Raw genomic sequence first — 21068 nt, 5'->3', positions numbered from 1 at the left:
GCCCACTTCCCCTGGTACACAGCTGCAGAGGACTGACGGACGTTTCCAGCCATCTCTGTTGCTGCGCTACGAGAAAAGCCTCTCGTTCGCAAGAGATGGTGGATAACAGCCAGCCGTGAAGACGTAGGGACTGGACTGCTCGGTGGTACCGCTCGACGTGTGGCTGGGCGAGAAGGTTGTGCCAGGGGGGAATCTCTCTCGGTTCTCCTGCGAGAAGAGCCAGCAGGTCCGGATACCAAATGGCCTGTGGCCATTTGGGAGCCACCAGGATCATCCTGAGATTCAGGGTGACCAGTGCTCGACTGATCACCTTGCGAATCAGGCTGAACGGGGGAAAGGCATAGGCGAAGAGGTTGTCCCACGGGTGTTGAAGAGCGTCCTCTGCAGCTGCCCATGGGTCCGGCACGGCCGAGAAGAACACCTGGAGCTTCCTGTTGTGCCGGGTGGCGAACAGATCCACGACTGGTCGCCCCCATAGGTCGAAGAGCCTTTCCACCACGTCCTGGTGTAGAGACCATTCGGTCCCTATCACCTGATCCCGACGGCTGAGCGTGTCTGCTACTACATTCCTCTTCCCTGGAATGTAGCGTGCCGACAGCTCTATTGAGTGTGCCTCGGCCCACTCGTGCACCTGCCGAGTCAACTGGTACAACGGGAGAGACACTAGCCCCCCTGTTTGTTGACGTAGGCCACTACCGTGGTGTTGTCGCACATCAACACCACTGAGTGTCTCACCAAGCGGTCCTGGAACTCTTGGAGAGCGAGGAACGCTGCCTTGAGTTCCAGTACATTGATGTGAAGGTGCTTGTTGTTCTCGTCCCACACTCCTGGAAGTCAGCAACTCCTCCAGGTGTGCGCCCCATCCCTCGGTCGATGCGTCTGAGAACAGCTGCATGTCCGGGGGGGGAGTGCGTAGAGGCACTCCTCTTAAGAGGTTCCTGTCGTCCAGCCACCAGGCAGATCCTGCCTCACCCTCCGGTGTCAGTGACACTGGAAAGCTTGGGGAATCCGTCGCCTGTGACCAACTACTCCTTTAGCCTCCACTGAAGAGACCGCAGGTGAAGACGCCCGTGAGGGACTAACTTCTCGAGTGACGACAGGTGTCCGATCACGACTTGCCATCGCTGAGCTACCTGCTCCTGCCGAGACAGGAACTGGTTGGCTGCCTCCCTGAATCTGCTGATCCGCGAGTCTGCGGGGAAGACTCGCCCTGCTACCGTGTCGATCAGCATACCCAGGTACTTCATCCTCTGCTTGGGCTCGAGATCGGACTTTTCGAAGTTCACAACGATCCCCAGATCGCGACAGAACTCGAGCAGTCGATCCCTGTCCTGTAGCAACTGCGAGCGGGAGCTCGCCAGGACTAACCAATCGTCGAGATACCTCATCAGACGTATCCCGTGCGAATGGGCCCAAGCAGACACCAGAGTGAACACTCGCGTGAACACCTGTGGGGCGGTTGAGAGACCGAAGCAAAGTGCCTGAATTGGTACACCGTCCCGTCGAGGATGAAGCGGAGGTACTTTCTGGAGGACTGATGAATGGGTATTTGGAAATACGCATCCTTCAAGTCCAACCGAAAGCATGAAATCGTTCTCCCTGATGGAGTCGAGCACTGAGCGTGCCGTCTCCATCGTGAACCGGGTCTGGCGAACAAACGGTTCAGGGGAGAGAGATCTATCACCGGGCGCCAGCCTCCCGTAGACTTTTCCACCAGGAAGAGTCGACTGTAAAAGCCCGGTGACTGATCCGTGACGATTTCTACAGCTCTCTTGACTCAGCATGGTCTTGATCTCCTGTCTCAGTGCTTAACGTCTGCTACGTCCTTCGATGACCCTGGAACGTACGACTGCTGTTGGACCGGGTTGGAGGTGAGGGGTGGCCGAGATTCGAAGGTAATAGATATCCCTCCCGAAGGACATCTACAATCCAGGTCTCGGCGCCGTAGCGCTGCCAAGTTGCCCAATGGCTGGCCAGGCACCCCCCCACCCCCCCACTTCCGGCAGCAGGTGAGGGGGAACGCCGTCCCTAGCGTTTCCCCCTTTCTTCGACTTCTTCCCAGAGCCTCCACGGGAGGAGGAGGGCTGGGAGGAGGGCTGGTTACGGCTCCCCTTGGTAGAAGTCGAAGAAGACAGAGTCTTTCCCGGGGCTTCGACGCAGCTACCGTCTTAGCCACCGAGGAAGCGCTAGCCGAGCTCTTAGACTTGGCCGCAGTCCGAGGCTGCCCAGAAGCCTTCGAGACTGCCTGGTGTACCAGACGGTCACTGTCGTCAGTGCGCCGTCTGTCCACCGCAGCGTCCACCATCTCTCCTGGAAAGAGAGACGTGGAACTCCGTAAAGGTCCGTTGCGAAGTCCCAACGCCGCTTCACGCCCGGCCGCCCTGGAAACCCGAGTAAGGAGGCGTCCCTTCGTCGGAGAACCAGGTTGGCCCACAGGTTCACCGTCTGGTGGGCAAGGAAGGAGATGGCTCTTCCTCCAGACTGGCAAAGTCTCCTAAAGGCCGAGTCATCTTCAGGGGAAATTCCCCCGGAGTTGGCTGCGACCTTAGATACTGTGAGGACCACAGATCTAGCCAGGAGACGGCCTGGAAAGCTGCCATGGCGGTAGATTCCAGGGAAACGAGTGCCTCTTGCTGCGAGAACCATAGGTTCTCGGACAGGAGCTGCTGCAGAGACACACCCGGAGTCAGCCTGGCTAACTCCGGGTTCACCTGTTTGGGCGGCATCGGGTCTTCAGATGGCACGTAAAAACGCCGCTGTCGCAGCAGAGGAGGCGGAAGCAGCTTGCTCGACCTGCCAGACTTGAGCGAACCGTCTTGTCCGGAAACAAGCGATTCAACCTGGTCCAGCACTGAGTCTGCAAGCTCGGAACGCGGCAAACCCACCGTCGGTCTGGGTTCCCTCTTCGGGCCCCAGAACGACTCGAGCCGGGACGTGGGCTCGGATGGTGGGAGCGGCGATCCTTCCCCGAGGTCGTTGTGCTGACGAATCAGCGCAATAACCTCGGCAAAGTTCCTCTGGATCTCAGGAGTGACTGCGTCCTGCGGAGTCGGACCATCCAGTCCCTCAAACAGGAGCACCTCCCGAGACCCTCCTCCCTCAAGGGGAGGAACAGCGACAGACCCCTCTCGGTCTCCTCCAACCACTTGTGCGTACGACCTGGCTGGTCCGAGAACCGTGCCTGGTACGTACGACGACGTGGTGGGATCCTGAGGGGCGCACCCCTCACGATCACTCCTCAATACCTCGCCCCTCTCCCGGTGTAACCCGAGGAGGTTGAAGGTATGGGAGAGGCAGACCTGACGCTCCTCCTCGCTCGCTGGCAGAAACCAGCGGGCTTGGAAGGACTGCAGGCGATCGTCAACCCGCGGTGGCGATCGAGCTGCAGACCTAGTCGAGCCGTCTCGCTGTGGAGAACGGCTGGACCGAGAACAGCGGCCCCGGTCTCGTGTGTCAGAAGAGCTGGTGCTGGTCGCCGTACCCGATCGCTCTCTGTGCGAGTGACGGTCAGGCGACCGGCGAGCTTCACTGTCACGGTGAGACCAGGTGCGTGTCCTCACGGCGCGTCAGTTCGCTGGTACCAGCCGTGGCTGGTGCCGGCGAACGGGGGGACCTCTTCCCAGCCTCAGCCCGTGGCCGGTCATGGACCGCCACGTCCGCCGCCCGGGTAGCCAGCTGCTCGCCACGAGAGCGAGAGCTGGTCTGGTGAGAGTCGCGGTGAGCGGCTGTCACCAGTCTTCCGCTCCGTGCCGTGAACCTGACGCTGAGCGGACTCAGAGGTCTGGTTCCTGGCTGCACGGTCGCTGTTAGGCGACCGTACACTCGGTACCTCTCGCGAACGAGAGGCCGAGACGGATCCTGCTGCCGTGGCCGAACCACTAACAGCAGGTGAGGAAGTGCCGGTGTTAGCCGGCACTCCTCTGGTCCCCGTAGTCTTCTTCCTCGCGGAAGAAGAGACGGGTCCTGCCCCCGAAGGAGCAGGGTGACCAGCGGAAGAACCCCCCGTCTCACCAGAGCGAGACGGGCCCTTAGAAGTTCCCGAAGGAGACTTCTTAGGGGGGGGAGGCGACCTTCTTTCGTTCTTCATTGCGGGGAAGGGGGAGCCTTAGAAGAAGAAAGGGGAAGAAGGCGGCAGACGACGACGACGACGAAGAAGACGATGAAGACGACGACGACACCTTCCTCCTCCTCTTCTTCTTCTTCGTCAACCTCCTCAGGACCGACGTCAGATCTGTCATCCAGAGCGGAGCCGGGCCTGCTGTTGCCGAAGCAACAGGGCCCGGACGCACCTGTCCGAACAGATCAGCATCGGGAGCAGCGGGGCCAGGAACAGGAACAACGTCAGCAGGTGCAGGCATCACAGGAACAGCAGTAGAGACGGCAGGGGCAGATACAGGAACAGCAGCAGTGGTCATCAACGTCACGTCCGAGAACGGCGGCTGGGCAGGTACGGCAGGTACGGCAGGCTGTGCAGGCTGTCCAGTTGGACGGACCAGCGGCACAGACATCCTTGGTACTGGTGGGAGGTCCAGGGGCGAGCTCTTCGGGCACACGAAGTCCGGTCGCGGCAGCACGGCAAACCCAGGTGGCGGCATCACACTCCCCCGTGATACGGCGACTGGTCCCTGCACCGATGTAGTAGGTGTTACAGAGACCGCGTGCGGGGTGTACACCAGGTGAGGAGGTGAAGCGTAGCCAGGTGTTGTAAGGGTCGTGGTGGTCGTCGTAACCGTCGCATGAGTGACCGCCACGGAGCCAGCGAGATGGTAGAGCAGCCCCTGGACACTCGGCACGCCCTGCAGCCCCAACGATGCCCACACCTGTCCGAGGTCGTCCTTCGCGGCAACCGCACCTGAGGAAGGCAAAGTCGGGTGATTAGCAGGCTCCTCTACCCGCTCGCCCGAAGACGAACGGATAGAGGACCCAGAGTACAACTCGACGTCAGGGTATCTAGCGCCCTCCTCCACACTCGACAAGTCAGGTGAGGAGAAGGACCTAGAAACCCCCCCCGAAGGGGAAGGCGCCAAACGTGGAAGCTGAGCGGGCGGCAGGAAAGACGACGAAGTGTCCGTAACCAAAGGAGTCGCGGGAGAGCTTTCCGACGACTCCTTTGCAGGCCTTCGCTTCTTCCTGCCCTCATACAAAGTCCACTGCGCCTCCGACCAATTATTACAAACTTCACATGGCTCGGCTCGGGTGCATTCGCGCCCCCGACACCGAGCGCACAAAACATGTGGGTCAATTTCCGGGAATGAGCGGAACTTCCCGCATTTACGCCCTTCGGTACCCGGGCATAGTCTCCGTGGGGTAGCGAGGCGAGGAGATTCCATAATTGACCAAGATATCACAATTCAATGAAAAAAGAAGAATGATTGTACTTACAATGATTCTTTCACACACAAACACAACCATATACTTAAGGAAAGCAAACGACGAGAAGCGGGCAGAGAGCGTCGAACACACACGTCTACTCGCTGTGAGGCCGAAAGCAAAAGAGATTTGTTTACCTCCCAGTCGCGCGCGCGCGCCTGTCGGACAAGCAGTTAACTACCGAACCCCTTGTTCGAAAGCTTACGACCTATCCAGCTGCCGCTAGTACCTTCCTATTGTAAAAGGACCGAAGGTTTGTATGCCGTGTCGGAACAAAATTTGATAAGTATAAAGACCTGAAAATAGAAATTAAAAGGATATGCCAATGAAATTGTACTCACAATCATAGGGGGACACTAGGCACGATCCCAAGATCCCTGAAAAATCTAGATGCTTAAGTAGCTCCAAGACTCAAGTGAAGAGTGTGCTCCTAGAAACAGCACACACAGTAAGAAAAGTGAAGAACTCCTAAGGAGGCAAGAAGAAACCTGAAACCCTACACTATAAAAACCACCCAGTTGAATAGGATGACTGTGATAGAAAAAAAAAGCAAAATATTTAATCATCTTAAATTGTTTTTTCAATATATTCCAACTATTTACACTGAAAAACATGAGATCTCTCATAACATTTCTTTCAAAGTTTTGTTTCAAATACGTAATTGATATGAGTTTGTTTCAAAGTTGTACAACCATTCAAGACATTTGACTGTAAAGAGTTGTTCTCCATTTTCTGCCGTCAGGGATTGCTTTCTGTTTGTTAGCCATCATATCCACAAGTCAGACAACTGTAACCAACTCAAGGGCTGAATAATATACTGTGCTTCCACGTTCCATTCTCTTTGGAATGAATACCACCACAGTCCAACTGCTGGTTTTAATGTGTTCATTTGTTATTGTCAGATTCATTATTGAATTAAAACATTCCATTTACTAAAAAATAATGGTTATTAAATAGCAAATCACTACCAAGAACATAAACACTTGGCTACCAGATCTACACCTTCATTCCTTCTAATGCCTGTGCGCAGGGCCAACACTTATTTCAACATTTGTACCAGTTCCACGAATTTTTCTTTTCTTTTTATAAAATGAATTTTAAGACCATTTTGAAAGGCTTTTAATGCACTTCTAGTCACTTAAAAGTACAAATTTCCATGGGAGCTTGTTTTTACCACCTCACCTGGTGACCAGATTGCATACGATTCTGCTGTGACTATACGTATGCACAACTTGGTAAAGAACTATCTTGTATTGTAAGTTGATACTTAAGCAAATCCTACACCAGAGGAAGATTTGGATCAGTTTGTATAGACCACGTAATAAAATATTAACACACAAGTCTTGTACAATTATAAAAGGTTCCTAGGCTAAGGTGCATTTCAAAACTTAAAAATAGCCTAAGCAAATCTAGTCATAATGTAAAACATTTTTATAAGATGGTAAAATTTATATAAATATGGGTCCTAAGTGTAAGCATACATTATTGGTGAAAAGTGCCAAATAAGGTACTGCAAAACAACTGGCAGTATCATAAGTAACAAGAACAGGATTTGTGGTTTTACCATGTCACCTGTAAACATTAATAATTAACAAAAATCTCAGTGGTGTTGTAACACGGTATAAATTAGGAAGGTGGCCAAAAGCCTTGTCACCTAGATGAGCATGGCTTCATTTATGGCTTTGGACAATTAGTTATTATTCAAGAAGCACAATGGACTTTCAAATTGTTACCCAACTGAACAAATTGCTGTATTCTTCATACTGCAGCCTATAATCATCAAAACAGAACTACTGTTGTCAGATTTATACCTTACAATCTTAATGCAAGCAGTTTAAATGTCACTGATAAAATGCATTCTTAAGTTTACTTTCATTAGTTTTTCTGATATAATGTTCACTTTTAATGGCAAATTCATGCTGCGTTATAGCCTACCATAGCAAAACAAAAACCTAAAAATCTAAAAATGTGAATCAGTCTACTATTCTGATGAGTAATATTGGATGGCCTTTTGCACTGCAACTTGGATATGCCAACACCCTCACCATCAAAACACATGCACAGATTTTGTACGTAATGTATGATGTGATCCCCTTAAAAGTCTGAGTATACAAGAGCAGTGCTGCCTGCTTAGAGAGAGAGAGAGAGAGAGAGAGAGAGAGAGAGAGAGAGAGAGGAGAGAGAGAGAGAGAGAGAGAGAGAGAGAGAGAGAGAGAGAGAGAGAGAGAGCGCTCTCACAAGTAAGCCAGTGTCAAGAAATATGACATTTGATTAAAACTGCTTTCAGTCACTATTCTATGGGTACTGGAAGATCATATACCATTCATGAACATACAATAACTTAACCACACACTGTTATTTACCCAGTTTTACTAGACTTACAATACTAATCACAATTTTTTCACAGTGCACTTTCTTCTACAGCACTTTCAATAATGCATTCCTTACGCTACTCCTCTAAAATTAAACTGCACAACAAACCCCAATAAAGTAAAATGTTATGATCAATTTTCTCCACTAGAGACAGAAATATTAAATAGTTTCCAATCTTACCATGACAGTGGTGTCATAGCCTAGTCCTGCTAAGAAGCCGGCACATTCTAGAGCAATGTATGACGCCCCAACCAAAAGTGTCTTGCCAGGGGCATAAGGTAAAGAAAAGAGATCATCTGAAGTAATGCAATATTCCTTAGCACCTGGAATATCTGGATACCTTGGCCGACCACCTGTGGCTATGAGAAAGTTATCGGATGTAATCATCTTCTCTTTCCCTCTGCGATCAACAGTCTGAAAATAAGATAAATGATAAGGCAGAAAGCACACATTTGTAAAGATTAGAGGTCATCAACAAACATTTTATCTAAAAAAATATGACTGACTTTTAATTTAGGCTGTCAATACAAGCCAAGCAATGAGACACTTACCGATTCAGGATTTAAGATCTTGAAAATATGGATTTGGTGTGTTGGACAGCACAACAATGATTTCCAGATTTAATACAATGCTTTGAAATTGGAACTGGGAGACAACCCCACAGTTGTACTAAGGTGTAACAGAGGTGTTAAGACTGTAAAACTGATAGAAAGAAGTGAGAATGGAGTCAAAGGCTAAAAACAGGATGTAGCTGGGGGCTGAAGGGATGCTGAAAAAACCCTTTGATAATTACTGGATTAGCTGGGTCCATGATATAATTCAGTTTTTGCTCGGATGAAAAAACTCCCTAATAATGTCATGATTTCAATGCTTGACTTTCAAAGTGAAAGTAAAGTACAGTGGACCCCCAGTATTCGAATAGCTCAAAACCCCGAATAGTTGAAACTCCCCTTTAAAAATGTATATATCTGCCTATCTTGAGTGTTCCAACACCAAACTATTCCTAAAAATAATATTTCAAAGTAAACCATAAACATTTTTTTATGTATTATATGACTTAGTTATGAACAAGTGAATATAATCCAGTCCCCCCATAAGTATTCAGCCAAGCACATTTTCTTTCACATACTAGTTACTATTAAAGCCATCTAGATGATGAATTTGCTGTGCACTCCGATGAATGAAGAGTTAGATCTCCTCTAAGGGCGCCTCTTCACCTTCTTCAGGTGGCACTTTGGGAGGCACTAACTCAGGGGATTCAAGAGGCACTACTTTGGAGGGTCCTTCTTAATATGAGTGATGAACATCATGATTGGCAGCTGCTGTTGTTGCTTCTTCATGGTGGTGAGGGCTTGATTATAGGGCTCCAATGCCATATCAAGGATATTTAAAAACGTCAAGGAGCATTCTATATAAGGATCCCATGTTGGAACAAACTCCCGTACGTCATCTATCATCCTCCTAATTTGGGATAGCCGTTCCAAAGTCAGGGCCACTGCCTCCTGATCCTGCTTCTCTGCTGAACCTGGTGAATCTTCTTCACTGCAGACATCAGTTCTTCAAGTCCTGGTCAGTCAGGGGGTCAGAGTGGGTATCAATGAGTTTGCTGACTTCTTCCTCAGTGATGTCTCCAAAGCCTTCACCAGCAAGGATCATCGCCAACTGGACCGCCCTATTGATGGCCAAACATTGTATTTCTTCTGGAGAGAAGCCCTGATAATTTTGCACACAATCCAGCCACAACTTACTCCAGCATGTGGTCAGGATCTGCTCCTTCATCTCCTTCAACAACCGGTCGATGACAGATAAACACGTGGCAATTGTGAATTTATGCCAATATTCCTTCAGCATAAATTCAGTTGCAGTCCAATGCATCAACAAGGAGCTGGAGGGAGTTCTCAGTGTGTTGTAATAAAAGACTTTGAACCCCATGCCCAAGTCGCTCAGGTATTGGCTAACTTGAGGAATGAAGCTTTGATGGAACCAGTACTAAGTAAAAACTTTGGTGATCCAGGCCTTGGGATTGTGCATCCAGAACACAGGCAGCAATACCTTGTTCTTATTTTTGAGTGCCCTGGGATTTGCAGCCTATTAAATGAGGTCTAGTTTCAGCATAAAGATGCTGCAATTCCACAGATCAGGAGGGTAACCCTGTCCTTCTGTGCCTTGAATCTGGAGGCTTTAGCTACATCCTTCATTAAGTATGTCTGGGAAAGCATCTTTTTCTAGAACAGGCCAGTTTCGTCTATATTGAACACCTGTTCTGGATGGTAGCCTCTCTCCTGAAGAATCTTCTTGAAGGTCTCAGGATATTTTGTGGCCACCTCTGTCCGCCGATGCTGCTTCCCCTTCTAAGGAAACAGACTTAAGGTGGAACCACTTCTGTGAAGCAGTGAAACCATCCTTCGCTCACCTGAAAACCTTCAGGAGCTAAGGATGGTCCCGGTTGTGTCTTCCTCCTTGTAGGTACATGAAAAAGACGCATTTCGCATGTACCAGTATTATGATGTTATTATTATGTTCAAACATTATTTCACATGTTGCGCGCCATTAGAGTATCCATGTTAAGTCCAGTAATATGATATGGCAACATTTAAGTATTGGCAACATTGTAATTATTGCCCTCATGAGGCAGTCTCGTCTCGTCTGTATGTTTGTTAAGCTGGCTGCTGTTTGTCCCCTGGATCTTGTATATATTTCTACAATAGACATTTAGAACCTACATTTAAGTTGTGTCCTTGCCCCTCCACTTAAGGTTAAGGAGTTTACCAACACATACATGGCGCAGTGAACTTTGGAAGTGTCGTATTGTGTGAAGTTTATCAAGACTTGGACATCGGGAACCGGACGGTCGTCGCCATATTGGATGTTCAGTTCAAATGTGCTTTCGTGTCCCAGCTGATTCTTCTATGTCATGTGCAGTGTAGTGCCTCAAGTACTCAGTGAAGTGTTGTGCAGTGCATTGTGCTTTTATAGTGCCTTTTTTGTGTGCTCTAGTGATTTATGTTATTTTATTGAGTACGCATTTATTCTGTTGTGGCTTTGCCAGAGCACCGACCGTCACACCCGCACTCATGCCATGTCACGGGATGACTGAGTCTGATCCAGTCGACTTGGCAACCTTGCCTTGGATGTGAGCTGCCGTAGGCAGACACTATCGCTCAATAGTCCCCTCGTTGGCTGACGTATTTCTCGCACATACGCACACACTCATGCTTCAACGAATTTTATTTATTATTCTTGTATTATTCTTGTATCAGACGTTTTGGGATAATTTTAATAATTTTGTTGGAACTTTATTCTTGCGCACTGCACATTGACAATAATGATGGACTTGAAAGGTACGCCTGCAGACCATTTAGAAGAGCCCACAGAACAGTGGCAATTCAGTAATGTGGGCGCCCACACTCTGAGTGTTGGGGGAGTGTTGGAGCATCCAGTCTCTCCTCCCCACCACTCTTAAGCCCCCACTACCAGCCCCCATCTACCTCTCAAGCTACAGGGACAGATTTCCTCGCTTTGATTAAGTTTTTAGAGGAATCTCGCTTGTATGAGGATGAGAGAAGAAGAAGGGAAGATGAAACAAGAAGACAAGACAGACAACATGAAGAAGAAAGAAGAAGGGAACAAGAAGCAATTTGCCTTAGAGAAGATGATCTTAGAAGAGAAGAGGAGAATGCAAACTCTTGCACCAATCATCCATTCTCATTCAGGTACCCTTACACCTGGCACAGAGGTGGTTTCGAACTCCAGTCAACCCTCTCTTCCACCACCACAGAAAGCAACCGCGCAAACGCCACCCCCACTGAAGGCAGATGCAACATTCCAGATGTTCAGGGAATGGAGACGTCGGTGGAATGACTATGCTGTCATGGTGGATCTTTCTAAGCTTCCACGGGAAAAGCAAATGATCCAGATGAGGATGTGTTTAACCCTGGAAACGCAGCATGTTTTAGAACACACTTCAAATATCTCCCTCTACAGATAAGCCTGTAGATGAAGTCCTTGACGCCTTACAGTCACATATAAAGGGTTTAAGGAATGAAGTACTTCGCTGAAGAGAGTTACTTAGCTGCAAGCAATCGGAAGGAGAATCTTTCGCTGATTTCTATGTGAAACTTCAACGCCTTGCGGAAGAAGTTGATTTATGCCCAGGTACCGCCGTCGCATGTGAAGAGACCCAGCTGAAAATGATTATCTTGATGGGCATTCGAGACGCGGACTTGGTTCAGAAGTTGATCGCCTTGGATGCCAATTCTTCTTTGCAAGATTTCATCACCACCTGTCGGTCGTATGAGGCGGCTAAAACTGCAACTTCTGCCATACGTGCCCCACCCAATAAGCTGTGTGCTGTTTCGGCCTACAAGAGAAGCAAGAAGTCAAGTGGAAAGCATCCACCTTCGCCGAAACCCTCGAACCCAGCAACTTGGTGCCAGTACTGTGCTCGTCAGCATGATCAAGACAAATGCCCTGCAGCCAACAGTACTTGTAAAAGCTGCGACTGCGTTGGTCATTGGTCCAGGACCATGAAGTGTCCTGCCAGCAAGGTCCAGTACTGTCTGTGTCACCGCATTGGACACTTCCATAAGTGTTGTAGGGAGAATAAGAAGAATCTTCGTCAGGACAGAACTTCAAGCAACAGTGGTGCCTCTTCAGTCAACAACAAATCGCAAGATTCAAGGACCAGCTGTCGTCGCCTAGGATCGCCTCGCACCATTTCCAAGACGCCCAAACCTATCTGTGTCCTCTTGTCATTTGGCGATGTTAAGTCTCGCATTGACATGTTACCAGACACAGGTGCCGATGTCACTGTTATTGGAAAGCAGCACCTTGACACATTGGGTATCTCCAGGAGCTGTTTGCAGACGCCTCCGCAAAGTGTGACGTTCACCGCGGATGGATCTCCAATGTCACCTGCTCTGGGTATATTACAAGCTACCCTTACAATAGGCAAGCGATCCTGTCTCGCCAGGATTCAAGTGCATGAAAATGTGGAATTTCCACTTTTATCCTATGGTCATTGTGAGGAACTGGCCATAATATCTCCTGATTTCCCTAAACCTAGAAGTCAAACACGTTAATAGAGTCAAGGAGCTACCCATCTCAGCGACCACATCACCTTCAGCAGCAAAGGAATACTTTCTTTAAGTTTCAAGATGTGTTGGTCTCGAAAGAAGAGTTGAAGACAGCTCCTCTCAACCCTATGGCTGGTCCTCCCATGAGAATCCACCTTAAGGATGGTGCAGTGCCTTTTGCCATCCACACCCCAAGACAGATTCCATTCGCTTTTAAGGACCAAGTCAAAGAAGAGCTTGACTCCATGGTGGCCCAAGGGATAATCAAACCTGCTGGTGATGACCCGTCAGTTTGGTGCCACCCTCTCGTCGTCGTTCCCAAGAATGGGACAGGAGTACGAATCACTGTCGATCTGACCAAGTTGAATAGCCAGGTTTCTCGTCCAGCCCATCCTTCACCCACACCCTACGCCGCTATTCGCAGTGTAGGCCCGAAGGCTCATTATTTCACCACAGCTGATGCTCTCTATAGTTACTGGCAGATGGAACTGGCAGAAGAAGATCAGCATTTAACCACCTTTATTACGCCATATGGTCGGTTCATACATTGCAGAGGACTGATGGGCTTCGCAGCTACTGGAGACGCCTTCTGCCTGCGAGGTGATATGGCCCTTCAAGGTGTCCAAAACTGTGTTAAGGTCATAGACGACCTTCTCCTCCACGATGAAGACTACGCTACACACCTTCATCGTATCCACGAAGTGCTCACTCGGTGCCGCAAGTCTGGGATCACTCAACAAGGATAAATTTGTGGTCGCTGCACCCTCCGTGAATTTCTGTGGGTACAATCTCTCAGGAGATGGCATCTCAGCTGATAAGCAGAAAGTCAGTGCCATCAAGGATTTCCCAACCCCTGCTAACCTGACAGACCTCAGATCGTTTATTGGATTGGTCAACCAGTTAGCGGAGTTCACGCCTGACATCTCCATTGCAGCCCAACCTTTACGTCCCCTGATGAGTTCCAAGAGAACATTTGTTTGGACCCCCCAACGTGTCAAGTTAGCTCTCACCAGTCCACCAGTTCTCGCCCTCTTTGACCCAGACCTACCTGTTGTTCTTCAGACGGACGCTTCACGCCTCCACGGCATTGGATATGCCCTCCTGCAGGACCATGGTAATGGACACCTGCGTCTAGTTCAGTGTGGTTCTCGGTTTCTCGCTGACGCAGAGACACGATATGCCACCATCGAGCTTGAGATGCTAGCCGTTGTCTGGGCAATGTCGAAATGTAGGCTATATTTAGATCACCGGCCCCTCACACCTATTCTGAACAGTTATACGCTGGATGCCATTGAGAACTCTCGTCTCCAGCGCCTCAAAGAGAAAATCTCGCCCTACATCTTTACAGCTGTGTGGCGTGCGGGTAAGTTGCTGTGCATCCCAGATGCATTGTCTCGCGCCCCAGTCAGCCACCCCACACAGGAGGACGAGATCTCGGGTGTTTCTTCCGCTGCTCATCTTCGAACTGTCATGGCTGTGAACGCCGTTACGCTTTCAGACGAGTCTCCAGCTCAGGATCCCGACAGGATACTTCAGGATCTTCGTGACGCAGCGAAAGCAGATCCTGCATATACTCATCTACTCGATTGTGTCACATCAGGATTTCCTCGCAACAGATATGACCTTCACAATTCCTTACTTCCTTATTGGAAACTACGTGAAGATCTCTACGCCGATGGTGACCTTGTCCTGTATGGAGCAAGGGTTGTAGTTCCTGCCGCTCTCCGTCGTCGCACCTTGTCCCACTTGCATGACAGCCACAGGTGTGTGGAAGCAACCAAGCGCAGAGCAAGGCAGTCAGTTTTCTGGCCTGGCATTGACTCTGATATTGCCAACACAGTCAGAGCTTGTGAGGCATGTCAGACATTGCAGCCATCTCAGCCGCAAGAACCTCTAATGAATGACGACAACCCGACAAGACCTTTCGAGTCCGTCTCAGCCGACTTCTTTGTTGTTGCAGGGAAGTCTTTCCTCGTCGTCGTTGATCGCCTGTCAGGATGGCCTGTTGTCGCACCCTGCCAAGGCGATACTACCGCTTCCAATACTATCAGGATCTTCCGCCGCTATTTCCGTGAAGTTGGTGTCCCCTTTCGCCTAAGGACAGATGGAGGCCCCCAATTCACCAGCGCAGAGTTCAAGGATTTTATGAAGCGATGGGGAGTTCGACACATGGTAACCTCACCCCACTACCCACAATCGAATGGTCACGCTGAAGCCGCTGTGAAGTCGATCAAGCACCTCATCGTCAAAACATTGATTGTGAAGCATTTGACCGAGGCTTATTGGAGCTCAGAAATACTCCTAACTTTACTGGACGCTCTCCTGCCCAGATCCTGTATGGCTGTCCTCTCAGGTCATGTATCCCTGCCCACCCTCAAGCATTCTCCAAGGAGTGGCCGGTCAAGACCGAAGATTGTGACCGCCGTGCTGCCGCTCGTTACAAGCAGGTAAAGACCAAGTACGACAAGCATGCTCACCCCTTACCCACGTTGAGTGTCGGACAGCAAGTTCAGATTCAAGACCCGACCTCTCATCGTTGGGACAAAGTTGGCACGGTCATGGGTCATGGAAGGTCAAGAGACTATCAAATTCGTCTCCCTAGTGGTCGTGTGTGGTGGCGTAATCGTCGTTTTCTTCGCCTGGTGCCACCCACTAATAGTGACCCCTTTCTCCCTGTCCCTGTGGCCCCTAGCCAGGACCTAGAAAAAGTGTCCTTAGTCAGTATTCCTCCAGTAAACCCACGTCGTTCCCAAAGACTCATGGAAAAGGAGTCCGCTCGAGAATGCACTACGAGCGTGAGGGGGAGGGAGGTGTAGGTACATGAAAAAGACGCATTTCACATGTACCAGTATTATTATGTTATTATTATGTTCAAACATTATTTCACATGTTGCGCGCCATTAGAGTATCCCATGTTAAGTCCAGTAATATGATATGGCAACATTTAAGTATTGGCAACATTGTAATTATTGCCCTCGTGAGGCAATCTCGTCTCTTCTGTCTGTTTGTTAAGCTGGCTGCTGTTTGTCCCCTGGATCTTGTATATATTTCTACAATAGACATTTAGAACCTACATTTAAGTTGTGTCCTTGCCCCTCCACTTAAGGTTAAGGAGTTTACCAACACATACACTCCTTTTCATCATCTTCTTCAGGAGCAAGTTCATCAAAGCCCAAAAATTCCAATTCCCCTTCTTCATTGCCTTTCTGCGCCTCTAAATTACCACGAAGAGTCTGAACACAGTGTAAGTGTGTTTATTATGGAGCCGAGTTACTTTTACATTGGTAAACAAATCTTAAAAAGCAATTGTCACTAGATAGGTATTTTACCGTAACAAAAAGAAGTGATTTGGGCAAATCGAGTGTATGCAAAAGAAACAGGTTAATAATCATCTGAACTCACCTGTTAAGTCAGTAGGAAGAAGACCCTGACCCTGTCTTCCATCTCCTCTCCTCTCTATCTTCTCACTCAGTACAACCAACATTGGCTTGAGTAAGTTTTATTTATTTTTTAATTTTTTATTATTATTGTTTTCATGTTTTATCATTGTTAAATTTATTGTGAAATAACATTTTATTTTAATATGTGAATTGGTACCTTTTACGTACATATAGTAAAGATTTTACCCTCTTCTCTCCTCAACAATATTACGATGCATGATAACTTAAAATCATTCATTCATTATTCATCAAAAATATAAACACTCCCTCCCTCTATCTCAAGTTAGCTGTGCACCACCTCAATGATGAATGATTTTGTTAATCGTTTATGCTAAATTTTATTGTGAAAAGCTTTTTCATTCATTTATTATTTTGTTGAATATAATTAACCTCTACCATCTTACTCAGCGCACCAAAAACTGGCTCAATTACGACACTTTTTATTGTTTCTGTATTGCATCTGATTGTTTTTATATTTTATTATGTTAAATTTATTATTGTGAAATTCTCTTTATGTGAATTGTTATCGCTTTTACATAAATACAGTAATATTCTTACTCTCTCTTCTCCTCTCCTCAAAATATCAACGCTCCCTCACTCAGTTTCAAGTCAGCTGCGTGCGACGTCACCATGGTATCGTACTTTTTTGTACATCTTTGATGCTATATTAAAAATTGAAATGCTTTATTCTTTTATTTATTTTGTCAAATATGGTTATCAATAACTATATATATTAAATTAAAAACATATTAATACAGTTTTTCTATTAAGATGTAGTAATCAAGTATAAACAAGATATCAATCTGTTCAAAGTACGAGCATTTGTTCGACAAATAATACAAAATTTTCTTCAATGTTTCATGTCGAAAAACGGTATGTTCAACATAAAAAATGTTCGACAAATGAGGTACCACTGTAACAGCCCATACACAGAGTTACAGCATTTCCCACGAGTTTTAATGTATTCTTGAATGATTTAGGAAATATTCTATCCGATTTTTAAAATTCTGATATTTTTACCCCAAAGTAGCTTTACCCTCTTAACACAATGTATTAATAATTAGCTTTAAAATGATGGCAAAATTAGCATCCTATCAAAAATATTTGCACCGACCGACCAATGAAAATCATTACTAGCTTTACTGATTAAGTCTTCCTTTCCAGTTGAGAAAAAGAATCTTACTAGAACTTAGTTTCACTGTATAGTACAGTAACTGATATTAGTAGCTATAGATAACCTGTTACAGTTATTCTGCCATGAGTTGTAATGGATTCTTGAATGCTTTAGGAAGAATTCTAGCAGTTTAAAATTTCAATTTTTTTTTTTTTTTTTTTTTTTTTTTTTTTTTTTTTTTTTTTTTTTTTTTTCACCCCAAAGTAGCTACAGGGGACCTGTTTTTGTACGATTCGGTTCTTGTAGACTTTTTCCGATGAAATTTTGTGTTGGGTTTCATACATATCCTCAGATTTCACACACTCAGAAAAGATCCTTACAAGGCACACTGCGTGACTAGGCCCCATACCAAGCACCCAAACAAAGCATCCTGTGTTTCCGTGACCCATTCTCTGCTTTTGTGTTTGTTGTTTTTGTGTTTTTTGTGCTAAAAAAAAACACGAGAAATACTATACAATTTAAGAAAGAACTCATAGCAAAGTGCTGAAGGATGCTGCAATCCGATCTTGGTGAGACAATTGCCTACAGTAAGTGCTGCTTTTAGTGAATTTAAGGCCAGCAGAGGCTGGTTTGATAAATTCTGAAAGCAAATGGGCATACATAATGTGCCTATTTCAGGGATAAAAGACATGTTTGCAAAGTGGAGAAATGTGAAAAATTGTGGTGAATTATCATCCCAACAAAGACGTAATCAATGTCTCTAACATCTTTAATGAAAATGCCGTGTTTAACTTTAGGGAAATTTTGAAGAAACGCCAGAAACAAATGTCTCTGGACAGTTTTGTTATGATACAGGGGTCCAGTAACTCTCAAGCTGGTCCTAGTACCAGTAAAAAAACAAAGAGGGAAAGTAACCTCAGATAGGTCCACGATAGCTGAAGTCCTTCTGGAGGGAAATTCTCCTTCCAAACAATAACCTCCCCTCCTCTCTTGTCTTCCATACACTAACATGTGTTTTCCATAAAGGTAAGAGTGATGTTAAATGTTCATTTATTCTTTTAATTAGTAATTTATTTCTCATTGTTTTCTATACGTAAAACCGTTTATTCCCTATAAATTGTATTTTTGTTAATATTTTTGGGGGTCTGGAATGCATTAATTGTATTTACATTATTCCTTATGGGAATTAATGTTTCGGATTTCATACGTTTCAGGACTTCATGGGACGTTCTGGAATGGATTACGTATACAAAAACTGAGGTTTCACTGTATATCCCCTAAGCACAATGTATAAATAATGGGCTTGATGGGTAAATTAGTATCTTATCCATAAAAAAAACTTTGCATTGACAAGCCAATGAAAATACTTACTAGGCAATTTTCTAACCAAGTCTCCCTTTCCAATTAAAAATAAGAATTTTCCTGTAACTTAGTTTTGTTGTATAACACAGTAACTGTTAGTAGCTATGCATAACCTGTTACAAAAATATTTTCAAAGATATTTTTTTTTTTTTTTTTTTTTTTTACCGAACAAAAGTATATATATATTTAAAATATTTCTGTTATATATTTTTATGGCAATTGCAAAAAATAATCTGTTAATTAAACTCAACAGTGGGACTTTTTTGTTTTTCTTTTCTGAATGTATGATACAGTGCATGTGCATTTGTCAAACCATGCAGCTTTAAACTATATGTACAACTATTCAGCTTTGAACTAACAAAAATCAGCTTGCTTTACTAGGAATTAAATTTCTATGTACCACCCATCAAAATAAATATAAACTATGCAAGAATGCACTCAGCATGAAAAGAGTGAACTTGGGACATAAATAATTTGACAGGGGAACTCAAGTAATGCAGAGTTAATTAATTGTGAGTAGGTATCTAGCTCTCAGCAGATTAATTATTTCATACAAAACAAATTATATATCAGCTGCTAACTAAGAACATTAAATTAAAGATCACATTTAAAAAAATAGTTAATAAGCTTTGCCAAAAATAAGAAAGAATGCAAATGTTTAAAGGGTAAGAAATACTTACACGCAAAGTATGAGGATCTTCAAAAGTTGCATAAGCATTCAAATAATCCACCTTCTTGTTTCTAAGGGCTACCCTATAGCCCCAGTTTAAGGAACCTATATGACTCTGAATTGCTTCAACCATCTTACTCCAGTCATGAGTTACATCCTCGGGAATTCCCCAACCATATTCACGGGAATCCTGAAAACAGTTATAAAAAGGTTTACATATTCTACAACTAATAATAAAAATTCTCTTGCGGGAGAAATTTAGAAATTCAACTTCTAAGCTCATTTGTTTTGCAGTTGAAAAAAATAATTATATCACAAGCAAGTTATCCCTATATCATTATGATCAGTTTTCTCTATGATGCTACAGCTATAGAGAATGGGATATTTTATTGGGTGACAATCATTTTCTTTAAATTTTTTGGACATTCTTTAACTAGGCTTTTTTACAATTTGTCATTCTCAGTGCCATACAAGTGATGAACAAAATTTTCTGTGAACCAATCTCGATTAGCAAGAACTTTTTAAGATGTACATTTACATGTAAAACAGTTCAAAACAGTGTATAACTCAAAAGTTGATCCTGTCCAGGATTATTCATACAGACATTCTCATTTTTTTTACAATTTGTCATTCAGAGTGCCATACAAGCGATGAACAAAATGTTTGTCATTCAGAGTGCCATACAAGCGATTAACAAAATTGTCTATAAACCAATCTAAAAAAATTTTTTTTAGTAATAATGTTTCAAGTTATGTTTATGTACGTATATGTAAAACACTCCACAACGGTGTACAACTCACACTTGATCCTATCCAGGATTATGCAGACAGACTTTCTTTCATTTTTTACAATTTGTCATTTACAGTGCCATACAAGTAATGAACATATTTGTCCATGAACCAATCTAAACATTTTTTTAGCAACAACACTTCAAGATTTGTTTATGTATACATAAAGTAGCCCAAAACAGTGTATACCTTACTTGATCCTATCCAGAATTATTCATACAGGCATTTTTACATAAAGTAGCCCAAAACAGTGTATAACTTCCTTGATCCTATCCAGAATTATTCATACAGGCATTTTTACAAGTATTTTTAGAATTTATGGTTCAAGAATTTTTACAATTTATGGTTCACAAGCAATGAACAAAATTGTCGATACACCAATATAAATTTTTTTTTTTTTTTAGCATTATCCCTTCAGGGTGCTTATTTAGACAAAACTGTTGAAAACTGTTAATATAACTAAAATTTGATAAGTCCTCAAAATCTGGTGGTTGGCATACCCCTTAAATATCATGAAATCTCTCTGCCATTTCCTTATGCTATAATGTATATGACTAATACTTCCTATCACAATATGGGAACCTTCTAAATACTTATAACTTCAGGTAATGGGGCAATTCTTGTATCCTTGTCTGTCTTCTCCTATACTGTACGTTAATTCCAAAAAGTGCAAAAGCCCAGCAAATAATGGATAGACTTATAGCTGCACAAGGTGAAGAAGCTGTACTCCAGCCTTTTGAGCTCAGAGATAAAATTAAGTACTATTAAACTTACTCCGCGATTCCAACGCACTTTGGTATCTGAATAAAATAAAGAATACTTTTTGCTTAAATTTTTACAGAAGATCCAAAGTTTGGGAGAAAGCTATCAGTTCTG

General features: G+C 45.2%; 1 protein-coding gene across 1 annotated transcript in view; it reads right to left on the bottom strand.

Annotated features, from left to right (window-relative positions):
• The window catches only part of LOC135195636 (thioredoxin reductase 1, cytoplasmic-like), a 100882-nt gene that overhangs the window by 27242 nt on the left and 52572 nt on the right, over positions 1-21068 (bottom strand). The window contains exons 5-6 of the mRNA XM_064221994.1: positions 19415-19594; positions 7924-8157 (exon numbers count right to left, since the gene is read on the bottom strand). Of these exons, the coding sequence (XP_064078064.1) occupies positions 7924-8157; positions 19415-19594 (414 nt within the window). The remainder of the gene's footprint in view (positions 1-7923; positions 8158-19414; positions 19595-21068) is intronic.

Source organism: Macrobrachium nipponense, chromosome 16 (genome assembly GCF_015104395.2).
Source record: "Macrobrachium nipponense isolate FS-2020 chromosome 16, ASM1510439v2, whole genome shotgun sequence".
Classification (NCBI taxonomy): Eukaryota; Metazoa; Arthropoda; class Malacostraca; order Decapoda; family Palaemonidae; genus Macrobrachium; species Macrobrachium nipponense.
The sequence above is the reverse complement of the archived record's forward strand: the minus strand, read 5'-3'. Positions and strand labels throughout refer to the sequence as shown.